This window comes from Lepidochelys kempii, chromosome 14 (assembly GCF_965140285.1).
Source record: "Lepidochelys kempii isolate rLepKem1 chromosome 14, rLepKem1.hap1, whole genome shotgun sequence".
Classification (NCBI taxonomy): domain Eukaryota; kingdom Metazoa; phylum Chordata; order Testudines; family Cheloniidae; genus Lepidochelys; species Lepidochelys kempii.
The window spans coordinates 7,964,457-7,979,106 of record NC_136393.1 but is presented as its reverse complement, the minus strand read 5'-3'; the positions used below and the strand labels follow the sequence as shown (position 1 = coordinate 7,979,106).

The 14,650-nt window shown below is 40.0% G+C and overlaps 1 protein-coding gene across 6 annotated transcripts in view; it reads left to right on the top strand.

The window, feature by feature from the left end:
- HELZ (helicase with zinc finger) overlaps positions 1 to 14,650 on the top strand; it is a 149,483-nt gene that overhangs the window by 123,762 nt on the left and 11,071 nt on the right. For all 6 annotated transcript variants that reach the window (XM_073310830.2, XM_073310828.2, XM_073310832.2 and 3 more), the window contains 4 exons: positions 1,234 to 1,310; positions 2,506 to 3,073; positions 3,541 to 3,778; positions 4,072 to 4,585. In XM_073310830.2, coding sequence (XP_073166931.2) covers positions 1,234 to 1,310; positions 2,506 to 3,073; positions 3,541 to 3,778; positions 4,072 to 4,585 — 1,397 coding nt within the window. The remainder of the gene's footprint in view (positions 1 to 1,233; positions 1,311 to 2,505; positions 3,074 to 3,540; positions 3,779 to 4,071; positions 4,586 to 14,650) is intronic.

Here is a 14,650-nt window from a genome sequence, read left to right as displayed (position 1 = left end):
ATTAGAAGGGGAAGCAGTTTTACTAAAAAAATAAATAAAAAAAAATGCTTTCAGAGATGCATTAATTCTTTTGGTTGTTGAGATTTGTGGTTTCCTTACCATGTACTTTGATATGTGTCCGATGAAGTGAGCTGTAGCTCACGAAAGCTTATGCTCAAATTGGTTAGTCTCTAAGGTGCCAGAAGTACTCCATTTCTGATCTGTCCACTTCAAGGAGTTACGTTTCAAAGATAACCCTCAGCTGAAAAAGAATATTGTGTTCTTGTGTGTAAACTACATGTTTAAGAAATTTTTTGGATCATAATGTCTAGTACAATAAGTGTCTATTATATTTCTATTTGTCCAAATACATAAGCCATATCTGGAAAATATACTTACCTAATCAGTTGCAAGATTTCTAATATTATTGCACCTCCTCATATGTTGCAAAGTTTAGGATCAATAGGCCAATGTAAGAGTATTATGGCAGCCTTCACTGAAAAATTGATGTTTATCTTAACTGAACCTAAAAAGGTTAAGTTTAACTTGGGGTTCAGATTTTTTATCAATAGGGTTCTGATATCTTTAACATCACTTCCCTGGCATCTCACAGAACTCCAGTGATGGATGAGTTTTAGTTAGTTGCTTAAAAGTTAAAACCAGAGAGGTGCTAAGTAAGGTGTTTTTGCCTTTACAAACAGAATAGTCCGTGTTTGTTTGGATCAAAGGTTACTGCGCTACCAAAAAGAACAAGGAGTACTTGTGGCACCTTAGAGACTAACAAATTTATTTGGGCATAAGCTGTGTGCCCAAATGAATTTGTTAGTCTCTAAGGTGCCACAAGTACTCGTTCTTTTTGCTGATACAGACTAACACGGCTGCCACTCTGAAACCTGAGCTACCAAAGTTCAGGGAGGGGAGTGGTTCGGATAAAAGTTCCTGTGTTAGGTCCATTTCTATTTCTCTTGCACAAACCAGTGATTACTTTCTCCTGCAATAGCTCCAGTAGCCCAGCCATTGAACTGGAAGAGGTACTTTGTAATGATTCAAATACAAAACTTAAAACATACAGTGTAAGGGGAAGGCCATATTTAGGAGGAAACGTTGTGTTAAGTTTCTGCCCCCTGACATAAATGCTGTACTTATAGTTCTAAGTCTGCCCATGTCTAAGGAAAATAAACAAACATGTTGAAAATATTCCTTCATTCTTTACATACCTAGAAACTAATGCATAAATATCATAAATATTTTTAGGTAAAACCGAAAACAGTGCTGGACCCGAAATTAATAAAATTCGGACACCTGAGAAAAAACCTGTGGAATCCAAACAGGTGTGTTTTGAGTTGTTTTCCCCCCATAATTTTCCTTCCCTTTTTGGTACTATGTATCTCACTCTAAGGATTCTATATTTCTTCCCCTCCTGCTCAACAGGCCCCCTCCCCATCAGTCACCACATTTCTATCCCGGGGCAATGAATGGGATTCAGAACCCATCAGTGTTGATCGGCACTAGTTGTTGTTGAGTGACGATAGGTCCCTCTTCTCGTCACCCAAGGGCAAGAGAAAATGTAAAAGATTTGAATCTGACTTTTTTTGAAGTGCTTTCTCATGCTACTTGTCCTTCCACACAATATTAATCCCATTGTTTACAATTTGTATTTCACTGATGACTAGCATAAATAACTTTTTTTAAATGTACTGATTTGTAAATTTTAAGTCTACACATAGGAATAGCACTGAGTATTATTGATTTTTAAATGTTTAGAAATTATTGTACCTTTTGATATAAAACTCCTATAAATGTAAATAGTTCTGTTAGGAGTGAAGATTCAGAAATCTTCAGTAATTTTCTGGGAGAGTAAGAGGATAGTTTAATGTAGACTACAATTTCAGTTTTAGAAATAAAGGTGTGAGTCTCATAATGGAGTGTTCTGAAGTGAAATGTCGAAAACCGGCAAATAATGACTTTTTCCATTAAATATTTGGTGTCTGTATCCTACAAATAAAAGCAAAAGGCTCAGCGTTTGACAGTTGCCTATAATTAGCTAAATTAGATATGATCATAAGGAAGCAGCTGGTAATTCATCTCTGCAATAACAGTAGCTACAGAAAGAAATTCGATGATGGAAATGTCTGAGTGTAGTGTTTAAATATAGAAGAATAAGAAGCAAATATGGAGTGCACTTCTTAGTTTGCACCTAGTGAAATAGCCATGAAGGAATTAATTTTCTCTCTAATGGGGAGAAATTTCAGATTAATAAAATACCACAAGTAGAGTAAAGGAGCTTAAATAAGATGAAGCCAGCCAGAACCGTTGGCAGAATATTCCTTCAGTTTGATAAGTAAAGAGAAGAATATGTCTTAAGCTGTTCAGTACCTTCTTTCTCTTCCTTATTCTTCCCACATTCCTGAGGTTTTGTATGCCTGAGTCAGTGTTAGATTAATTTGTTTAGTGTAATACAGTCATAGCTTACAGGGATTTTGTTTTTTTAAGTAACTTTGAAATGTTTTCTATCCTTTGTTCTAGGTTGACGTAGAAGGAAATTCCCAAAATAGAAGCCCAGAGTCACGTTCCAGCGTTGGTTATCCTAATTCTAAATTTCATCGCAAAGATAATCTCAACCCTAGGCAGCTGAATCTACATCTCACCCCTCCCCATACACAGTATGCAGTCCCCAGTCGCCACTACCAGCACCTGTCCCAGATCCCCAGGCAGCCATACCCTGTGCAACAGCAGCAAAATCTTTTAAGTCAGCAACAAAATCATTTGCCTGAACAGCAAAACCAAATACCACCCCAGCAGAGCCAGATAGTCCAGCAGCATAATCATGTAAATCAGCAGCCTCCACAACCTTCACAACTTTCCCCCGCTTACCAGATGAGCCCCAGCCAGTCTTTTTTTAATAACCCAATTCCCCACCGACCACATTCTCCTGCAGTAGATGCTGTGATTTCAGAACATCATCCCCCACCCATGTTGCAAGAAGTCAATAACCCTCTGAGACCTATTGCACAGCACAACCCAATGCTGCCATCTCACTTGAACAACTTCATTGAAGAGAATCCTGCAGGAATGCCCATAGGGGAGACATTAGGTAGGTACCACTGCTCTTCTCCACTGATGAGAGTGCAAATGTAGCTACCCTAAAGTGAAAATGAAGAAAGTATTTACTTGTCAGGGATATGGCTGTATGACTTCAAAATTGTGAATTGGTTATTGTTGGGCTAGTTTCAGTAAGTAAAGTGATCAGGGATAATTTTCTCCTGAGCGTGTATTTTAATAGTGTTTCATTATGAGTTTCATATATACATAGCCCTTCTGGGAGATTTAAATAACCAGGTTATGCTCTGTGATACTTTTGGAGTGGTTGGTATACAGCAGGTACTTTATTAATAAACACATTTTTGGTGCTGGCAAATTTGGCGATTTCATTGTGTACCTTCTTATCACTACTGTTTTTACATGTAATATAACACATGGTAGAATCCTCCTTTCTGGCACCAAATGCTTTGAAAAAGGGAGGCTGGGTAAATTTTTATATTTTTTGTAAATGTTTTACAGATCGTATGCATGGAAATGTAGCTTTGGAAACATTAAGGCAACAGCAGCAAGCAAGGTTACAGCAATGGAATGAGCATAATGCCTATCTCAGTCAGGGCAATATTCCATATCCACACCATCACCATCCTCACCTACAACATCTTCCCCAGCAACCAATTGGATTGCACCAACAGCCAGTTAGGGCAAACTGGAAACTTGCGAGTAATACAGAAGACGAAACAGAGGCAACATATTCAAGGTATTTGTTGTTTGAATTCTCAAAGTACTGTATTTAAAAACAGAACATAGCCCACCTTCACTATAATACCATGCGTAGGTGCCAGTTGTTGTTGTTGTTATGATGTTCAATGTCAGCAATAGGCCTAGATACGTTACATTATTATTAATAGGCCCTTCTCGTTGGAATAGAAAGGCCAGAAATTTTCAAGCCTTCAGAAGGATATTGGTCACTGAGTTTTGTATGTCAATCCAGTTTTAGCAATGCACTTTTTGCATTTCTCCATCTTAATAACATTTATTCTGTGAATACAGGTTCCAGGACTTGCTCAGAGAACTGTCACACCGCGATCAAAGTGAAAGCAGGGACCTAGCTGAAATGCCACCTCCCCAGTCCAGACTGTTGCAATACAGACAAGTTCAGCCCAGAAGCCCACCAGCGCTCCCTTCTCCTTCATGCAACTCAAACCACAGCGGCCACTTTCCCAACTTCACTGAAAACAACAGAGACATTGAAATAGCCAACAACCCAGCATTTCAGCAGCATTTGCCCCAAATATACAATCCCCCGTTCTCACTGCCATCTGAACACATAACCCCACCTCCTTTGAAGTACCTGCAACCTGATGGATCATGGACCTATGCTAACCTACAGCAGAATCACCTAATGGGGCAGGGCTTTCATTATGGTATACCTCCGTTGCCACATAGATCACAACAGAACCCTTTTATACAAATACAGAATCATCAGCATGCAGTTGGTCAGGAGCCATTTCATCCGCTCACATCTCGAGCAGTATCTGCTTCTTCGCTCCACAGCTTAGAAGAGGTATGGGGATTTTAATATATATCTCCACATACATATGATATGTGTCTAATAATAGTGAATTACAAGCATGTTGTAGATTAAAAATTCATGTCTTGAATGCCTGTGAAAAAGGACAGTTTTGCAGCCACTTTCCTCCCCTCATACACACACTGGTAGTTCAGGCTCTGCACTCAGCCCTTTGCTTTGCTGGCAGGGAGTTACAGGCTTTTGGAAATTAAGATTTGAGCCCTCATCCGACTTAGCTTATACCACTGGGAGTTTTTCCTTGCTCTTCAATGAGAGCACAATAGATTCCTTATTCCATGTAGCTGAATAAAGCACTAAAAGTGAATTCTACTGTATTGTACCCCTTTTTGCAGATTCAAATAAGTTAAATGTCGTGCTCAGAGCCACAAATAGAATCATAGTAACGTCAGGTCTACACTTAAAATGCTGCACGGGAGAGAGCTTCTCCCCTCGGCTTAGTTAATCTACTTGTATGAGAGGTGGTAGCTGTGTTGGCGGGAGAAGCTCTCCCACCAACACAGTGCTCTCTACACCAGCACTTAGGTTGGTATAACTCTGTCGTTCCTGGGTGTGGATTATTCACACCCTTGAGCAATGTAGTTATACCGAAGTCATTTTGTAGTGTAGGCCAGGGCAGAAAGTCATGATTAGAGTCAGAAATTCCTGACTGGCTGGCTTCCCATTCCATTAGACCACACCTGTCTGTATGAAATCTACTCTTTTGTTGCCAAGATTCAACACAATTATTAATTATTTTTGTGGGGCACAAGAGCAATGTTTTCTTTCCTTTGATGGCTCTGCAGTAGCAATAAACTAATAAATAGTCCTTACAGAGCTGTGCTGACAACACTGGTTGCTTATGTACAAGCAAAGCAATATTTAACTAGTACAAATTAATTTTAGTCCTTTGAAAACATGGTGTTGAGAGAGGGGAAGGGATTACTCTTTGCCAAATGCAGGAAAAAATGTTTAAAGAACAAATCTTTCCTCTAAAGCTTGTAATCGGGCTCCTTCAGATAAAGGCCAGGGCAGAGTTCTATAAAGAAAACAAAATGCTAGATGTATTTTTAACACAGATTCCTGCTGCAAGGTCAAGTTTCACAGGGAGATCTGAATACTAACAGTCATTCGAAAGCTAGTTTAGTTCACTCATTCAGCTTGACCGCTGTTTTTCTGTGCATAAAACCTAAAATAGAGTTGTTCTAAATTGTAAAAGAAAATATCTAGTTAGTGTTTGAGCTTTCATCAACTGAGAAACTATAAGAAACATCTGAGCTGCTCTGCTAATCACTAGGCTTTGACAGTTTATTGATTTTACTTCAAGTCCACAATGTTGCAGCTGGAAAAGCTGATTGTTCTCAAATTAGAGAAGATGAGCCTCCACTAACATAGTATTTAATACTTGGTTTTCTGTTTCTTTATATAAATATACAAACTTAAAGCCATATGTTCATTATTTGTGATGATGAGGAGTTAAACAGAGTGGACAGTACATATACTGATGAAGTTGTGTTTTAAAGTTAATTTTTACGTTTGGATACAGATTGGTAAATCAGAAAGTATAAATGACCTTGTTAAATGGTGCTGTGGTTAATTTATATGCCATATAAGCGTTTGACAATACAGGTCTGCAGAAATTTAAATTAAAACTAATCTTCTGAAATATGTAATCCTAGGAGCATACACTAATTATTAGATGTCTTTAACTGAAGGTTCTTAGTCACATTTATTTTAACAGATTAAAACTAGAGATCACAGAGTTTGCAGAATAAAAGGTATTTTGAAAAAGTCAATTTCACATTTACAAGCTTTAAGTGCAAAGTATTTGAAAGAGTTTTGGATGACTTTGTGTCATGTGTTGCAGTTTCACGCAACCAGATACACCACAAACGCAATCCACCAATATGTTAGGCACATGCTATCCTCTTACAAAGGATTGCAGTGCACATGTAGCCTGATGTCTTTTTCAAAATATCTTGTCCTGCACACTTGGCTATATCTGCAGTTTTAATCTGTTAAATGCCTCAATTCAGCAAAAGACTTAAGCATGTGCTTAACTTTAAGCATGTGAGTAGTTCTGTTGAAGTCAAAGAGGTTACTCACTTATTTAAAGTTAAGCATGTTCTGAAATGCTTTGTTGATCTGGGACTAAAATAACCATAAATATGACTAAGAGCCTTTGTATGCGGTGTGGGTTTTTAATGTTAGAAAAAGCTGTTGCTATTCTCTTTAATTGATGCAACTTTGCATTATAAAACAAACTAAAGACAGGTGGTGGTTTTAATTCCTCCATGTTGTAGCTTTCTATTTCTTCTGTGTTATCTATCTAATCTGGCTAATCCGGACTATTTCCTAGATCTGTATTTATAAAGTGCTATTCATTGCATTGTCTAGGCACTTTATCCAAAAATGTTTTTGAGTGCAGTGTGACAGTTCTTGGGGTATCCAGGGCCGTGATTCACCTAGCTATCCCCTGCCTCCAGTGGGGGAGTCTTGATTCTGGTAACTGGGTGTTAAAGCCCTCACACCCATCAGCCTGTCAGCCACTCAAGCACTTTCCTCTGCAATTTGCCAGCCCTGTCTTTGTCTCACAGTTTAAAAAGAGGTGCATCCATTCCTCTGTGATATCCAGCCCTTGACACTGGTTGCTCACAGAAATTCAGATCCTCTGTCTGCCCCCAAAAGGCAATGTGTCCCAGTTTACCAGTTTTACTTTAAATCACTGCTACAGTATAACACATAGAACTTGTGATCACTTTAAACAAAACAAAGTAAAGTTTATTTAAGATAGAATAGAACAATGGTCACCAACCAGCAGATCACAATCAACTGTTCGATCCTGGAGCCTCTGACAGTTGATCACGATCTCCTGTCGCTAAAAGTCCGGCGGAGCAGCAGGGCTAAGACAGGCTCCTTGCCACTCCCGGAAGCGGCCAACACACCTCTGCAGCCCCTGGAGGGGGTCGGGGTCTCCGTGCGCTGCTCCTGCCTGCAAGCACCACCCCCACAGTTCCCTTTGTTCAGGAACAGGGAACTGTGGCCAGTGGGAGCTGCGGGGACGCTTCTGGGAGTGCCACCGACCGAGGTAAGTGCCACCCGGCAGGAGCCCGCACTCCAATCCCCAGCCCTGAGTCCCCTCCGGAGCCAGCACGCATACCCCCTCCTGCATCACAACATTCTGCCCCAGCCTGGAGCCCCCTCCTGCACCCAAACTCCCTCCAAGAGCCCTCACCCCCTCCTGCACCCCAACACTCTCCCAGCCCAGAGCCCCCTCCTGTACCCTCGGGGAAGGGGCAGGGTAGATCCTGGGTTGCACTTAAATTCAAAAAGTGATCTTGTGCGTAAAAAGGTTGGAGACCACCGGAATAAAGATTCCACTTAAAGCAAGAGAGTGTGGTGGAAATAAATGGTTACGATAGAAAACAATATCATATAACACGAACTTGGGTCTACACTTATTAATAGTGACCTTTCCTAGCTCAGAAAGTAGGTTGTCCTCCCAAAGCTCAGTGAGTTGCTGAGCTGGCTGGCTTCACAGGAGCCAGGATTCAACATTTCTGCTCCCCAAGATGTCTCTTCAGTGAAAGGATACAGAGGGCCTTTCCCCAGCCTGTCTTATACTGCAATAGGCTTTTGTCTTTATTCATAGGCAGGCTTATCTGTCTGTTGTAATGTTCCTTTTTTACTTCGAAGTGATTTCAATTGTTTGCAGTTGTCATATGGCTTTCCATTGAAAGTCTTGGGGCTTGTCTACATTGGCACTTTACAGCACTGCAACTTTCTCGCTCAGGGGTGTGAAAAAATACCCTTCTGAGCACAGCAAGTTTCAGCACTGTAAAGAGCCAGTATAGACAGTGCACCAGCACTGGGAGCTGCGCTCCCAGTGCTGGTAGCTATGCCCCTCATGGAGGTGGGTTTTTTAGAGCCATGACTACACAAGCCATGTTAAGCGTTGCCAGTGTAGACTTGCCCTTGGGATGGAGCAAGGCTAGACAATTGCGCCTTGCATTATTACATCACCGGCTAACGAGGGTGGGGTAATAACTCCCTCCTGCCTTAATGGGTCATCATCGAGACACATCACCCCCATGGTGACTAACTTTCACTCCAAGTCCATAAAGCATACTTTCAGTATAAATACATTATTCCTTAAACATTAGCTATACATACATCTCACAATGATTGTGAATCTTGACAAGTTATGAGATTTGTACTTACGTTCCATGTTACTTTTTATAGATAAATATCCTGTAGGACATGTGTTTGATGTAGTGAGTTTGTCAGGCCTGAGGTGACAGTTGTTTGCAAAGAACAGGGGATCCTTTGCCAGGGAGTCTCAGTATCACATGAAGTTATTAAGCCCAAATTTGAAGATATTATAAAAGGAAACTTCAGTAATCCTCTATGGTTCTGCACTCCCAGGTTCATAGAGCTTTGATCACTTCCTAATTGTTTATCAAAAAATGTGAAACTCTCCAAAAATGGTATATCCCTGCATGAATCATTGTAAATCACTCTACTGAGAGTAATTGAACATTATTGAGTCTCTTCAAGATTTGTTGTAAGCGCTTCCGAAGAGACTGAGGGCAGCTGTATTTATGTACTGGAGTTCAAGACATACCAAACTTACACCGTGGGATGTTGTCAAGTAGTTTAGAGCCAGTGTTGTGATCTATCTCCCAGTTTCAAATGCTCATTATTAAATCCACCTTTCCACTGCCAAGGTTTGAAAATAGTAGCCACCATTTCAGTAAAACCTATACAAAATGTCTTAATGGTGAAGTCTTTAGAGGGTGGAATAGTTCTCAGGCAAAAGTGGTAGGCATTCCACATCACTTTGCAACATTTGGAATGAAACTGGACAAAGTACTGCTAAATAGGTCTTTTCCCTCTCTAAGACTCAACCTATTTAAACTCAGTGGAAAGACCCCTATTACTTGAGTGGTCTTTTGGTTCAGGCTCAACAGTCTCTGATGCTTTTAAAAAATTGGGCTTCCAAAAAGGAGAAGGCGATGTCAGAGAAGCCAAGTGGTATTTTATCCCCTGTAAATCGTAGCAGCTGAAATTAGACTGGTATATTCTCTCTCTCTGGCTCTGCTTTTTCTGGGTGACATAGTAGCTAGCAGCTGAGGGGCATAACAGGAAATTTCATTCACATGTACGTAGCTAATTTTCATTGACATTTCACAAAAGTGTCTGTTTTCCCCCTTTACCAAGTAAAGATGACTGATGTACTTCATTTATGATATTCCCATCACATGTGTGCTTTTGACAGTCAGGCTAGTGCGATATGAAACAAATACTGATACTATCAGACATTTATCTTTTAACCAAAAGTACCGTCTCTGTCTTTTTAATGGAAAAAGTTGTGATTTTAGTATTTCAGCTCTGAATCACAAATGATCAAAATGTATTTATACTAGTAAGAAGTTATCTTTGGATCTTGAAAATACAGTATTTCATATTGTAGCGTTTCCCCATAAGGATAGCTGATTCTTCTGTGTTCATAGAATCTGAGATAAACTGCTGGCAAGGTTTGTAAAATCAAGGTTACTATTTTATCTTTGAAGGCATTCTGTTTTTCTTTATTTTTTTTTTATCTCAGCTAGAATAAGGGCATTAGAAGGGAAAAGGCACAGTGGGGAAATGGAAAGTGTTTAAGGAAAAACGTTCATGTGTCAGAGGGTACTGTGTGCTATCTAGAAATTATTTTCAAGTGATAAAAAGGATCAGTGTGTGAATATACCAAGACTGGCTATAAAGTAAGCAAAAGAACATTTTATAAAATAAGAGGGTAAGATTATAAAGATTTTAGAAGGCCAATCTGTGCATAAGCAAAAAGTGAAGACCACAAGGAAGACTGTTACCCCTACCAAGGTTAATATAAAGAAACAAGGAGCCAGGGATCAGTGTTAGGAGACAGTGAGGTGTTGTAGAGATGGCAGGTATAATTTATGACTGCTGTAAAAAAGTTTGTTTAAAATAAAATCTATGCTAGAGTGTTTACAAATGAGGATGCCAAGTGAATATCTGAATTTCACAGTCCTGGACCTTCCAGGTGAGGATGAAGACATTCAGGGGAAATCAAGACCAATAATAAATTAGAAGACAGAAAAACTGTAGGCCAGTGGTTTCCAAACTAGGGGCGCCACTTGTTCAGGGAAAGCCCCTGGCGGGCCGGGCCGGTTTGTTTACCTGCCACGTCCACAGGTTCGGCTGATTGCAGCTCCCACTGGCCGTGGTTCACCGTTCTCGGCCAATGGGAGCTGCGGGAAGCGGCGTGGGCTGAGGGACGTGCTGGCCGCTGCTTCCCACAGCCCCCTTTGGCCTGGAGCAGCGAATCACGGCCACTGGGAGCTGCGATTGGCTGAACCTGCGGATGCGGCAGGTAAACAAACATGCCCGGCCCGCCAGGGGCTTTCCCTGAACAAGCAGTGACCTACTTTGGGAACCACTGCTGTAGGCCTTTATCTGATCCATTCCAGCAGTTTGAGTAAGGCCTGGTCTACACTAGAAGATTAGATCAGCATAACTACATCACTTAAGGGTGTGAAAAATCCACACCCCTGAGCAGCATAGTTAGGATGCCCAAATCCCCATGTGGAAGCGCTTTCCATCAACCTAGGTACCACCTCTCAGGGAAGTGGATTACCTATACCAATGGAAGACTCCTTGCCATCAGCATAGATAGTGTCTACACTGAAGCACTATAGTGGCTCAACTGTGCTGCTGTAGTGTTTTAAGCGTAGACAAGCACTAAATCTCTGCCCTACTCTCCTGCCCTTTTCCCACCCCGCCATGGGCAGAGCACACTGTTTCAGCATCTCCTGTGTCTACTGATTGGCAGTGCAGAGTATTTCCATGTGCACATCACCATGGAAATCAAGGCTTCAGACATTACAGGAGGACAACTAAGGTCATGATTATTCAAAGACTTACGCCCATGCTTAACTCTGTGCACATCAGAATTCCAATTGAAGTCAATGGGGCTACTCATTAAGCACTTGTGTAAGTCTTTGTCTGATCAAGGCCTCAGTTTTGTCACTGCTATAATTGGAAGAAAGACAAGTATGTGGGGATCAATTGCTAAATAACAGAAACGACCAGCCTGGCCAGTCAATCTGGCTTTTTCACCTAACAGTCCCTGTGTTTATGTGCTCTCGAAGCGAGTGAGAATGAGAACTAGAGGGTATTTTTAAAATGTCATAGTCAAGATGAATTTAACAAGTGAGTTTTCACTGTGCTACAGCCTGTATTGCTGACATTCTTACAGTGTGGGAGGAGGGTTTGCCACTGCTGAAGGTTTATGCATGTTTTTGTTCATTTTCACCGTTAGGGCTAAATACAGGAGAGATGCCGAGTACTCTCAACTCCCATTGCATTCACTGGGGCTTGAGTACACTCAGCCCTGAGTCATGAGGGTATGGCTAGGGTAAGCTTTTTGCTCTTGTTTTTAACGCAATTTAATTGATTGCCAATTAATCAAGTCAGCAAACACATTTGTAAATGCTAGTATAGGCACTCCACAAATGTTTGATGCAGAATACAAAGCCGGAGTATTTAAACTCTACATGGGTGGAGTGAGGGGTCACTTGAGATGTTAAATGTATCCCCAAACCGGGGCCAGGGGGCACAGATCCTGCTGCTGCTGTACCAGTTGCAGAAGATAATAGTGCCACTGGATCTGAAGGAATATGGATCTGCGGCTCATCCCTTAGCCCACGTTAGAGTGGCTTTCTCAATCTGCCTATGTGGGGCCAGTCTGAAGATCTTTCTCTGTGGTATATAGTGGGTGCTGACCTACCTGCATATCCCTTGTGCACCAGAATGAAATGTGTGTGAAGCTTTTTGAGGAAGAATGCTGCTCTCTCTTACCTGATTGTATTTTAGTTATCATTGCCTTTTCCAGAAACTCAGGGTTTGTGTTTTAAAATCTTAAACTTTACTATGTACTGAAATACTTTGTTTTAGGCAGAATATGTTATGTTCTTTGTATATAACTAAGTGCAGGAGCTAAATGTGTACATAGCATTGAATAGTTCATGCATTTTAAGATTTAAATGATGTGCTGTGATGGACAGATAATTTTCAGTTTTCCTGCAGACTTTATTGAGTATTGTCTCCTTGGAGCAGGTATTATTGGAAACAAATATGAATTGTTGTAAAGTTATCAGAGTTATCGCATTGCTACACAGGTAGTAAATAAATGTTTTTAGCTGAAACAGCTTGTACATCTGCAACATGCCTGTGTTTTTATATCTGATGACCTGTGAGAGATACTTTGTCCTTTTTTCTCATTAATCTTACCATAGACTTGATATTACAGAGCAGTAAGATACGTAGTACAGAGAAATATTTCACAATTCAAAGGATGTTTTACACTGAAATCTGTATTACCTTTGTAGGTAGCCATATCCATATAGATACTTTGTGTTTCTTCATAAATTAGTGTTACAGTACACACATTTGTTGTTGTCCACACCTGATTCCTTTTTGTATGTGCAGATCTGACATCAATTAAGAAGTCTGAAATGCGTTCCTATGTCGTATAATATTATAAGCTAGACGAAGGCAAGAAAGCATTGACTTCTGTGCAGCTGTCCAATCATTTGTTGCTATTTTTCATCTGTTTCTAAGTTTACAAAATATGACACAAGGGGAAACTGGATATAGTAGTTTTGCCAGCCGGAATCTAACTTATTCAGCAATAATAATTTAGTTTTTTTTAAACTGAGAGACAATCTGTAAGCCCTATGGAATTGCTTCTCTTTCTATTATCCTGTGCATTAAAAATATATATCAGCAGGAAAATCTACACCTATACATATACTGTGAATAGTGATATCTGCCCTGAATACTGAGAGCAGTGAAATTAGTAAAGCCAATTCTGTTACATTAAACCAAAGAAATTGGCATTGCATGTTTAGCTAAAGCCATTTACAAAATAAAATTGGTCTTCAACACTTCCACAAAAAATAATAAAAGTAAAATTACTTGTAAATGGGTAATTTTTAAAACTGAAGTTCATGGGAAGGAGTATCTAATGCACTCATTTAAGTTGAACTTAAATGTTCTGTGTATCAACTTCTTTTTTTTATGCCTCAGAAAAGGATTGGCTGTAACATACGCATCAAATTTCTGTTTTAAGGATTTAAAAAAAAAACCAAAACCTGAATCAACCTTCCTTTCTCCTTCTTTGTCTGCCAGATCTAGCTATATAACCTCCTTTTATGGTAGATAATATATTCTGAATTCTTTGAGATGTTAGTGGGGACAAACTCTTTTTGAATTTGCATGTTACCTGTGTAACAAATAATTCAGGTTTTGAATTCAATGGATGAATCCTGGCTCCGCTGAAGTTAAGGGCAAAACTCCCATTGACTTCACTGGAACCAGGCTTTCACCTGTTGTTTCTGAATGATGATTGGTACTATGGGCTTGCTCCTGTGCTCATACTATTAATGTTCATGGGAATTTGTCCTTATTCACTTTCGCCCTATTTATTTCAGACCATTTCTCCAGTTTGTCAAGATCCTTTTGAATTTTAATCCTGTCCTCCTAAGTGCTTGCAACCCCTCCCAGCTTGTTATCGTCCACAAACTTTATAACTGTGCCATTATCCAACCATTTATGAAGCTATTGAATAGATATTGATAAACACTATGAATTTTATTTTAAATATTTAAATATATATATTTAAAATTGAGTTCAATTGCATAGAATCCTCTGTGTAAAGTACCTATGTTTCCTCAGGAATGTGAGAGAGAGGCATTGCCTTTTCTTGAGAAGCAGGCATCTTCCTACATACACAGTTGTTCTGATATGGTTGATCGCTTCCTTCCACCCATTGAATCTGGTGATTAGAAAGCAGGTGCATGTGGTTCTCAACCAGGGATATGCGTACCCCTGCAGGTACGCAGAGGTCTTCCAGAGGGTACATCAGTTCATCTAGATATTTGCCTAATTTTACAACAGGCTACATAAAAAGTACTAGTGAAGTCAGTACAAACTAAAATTTCTTACAGTGATTTGTTTATACTGCTCTATATACTGTATTCC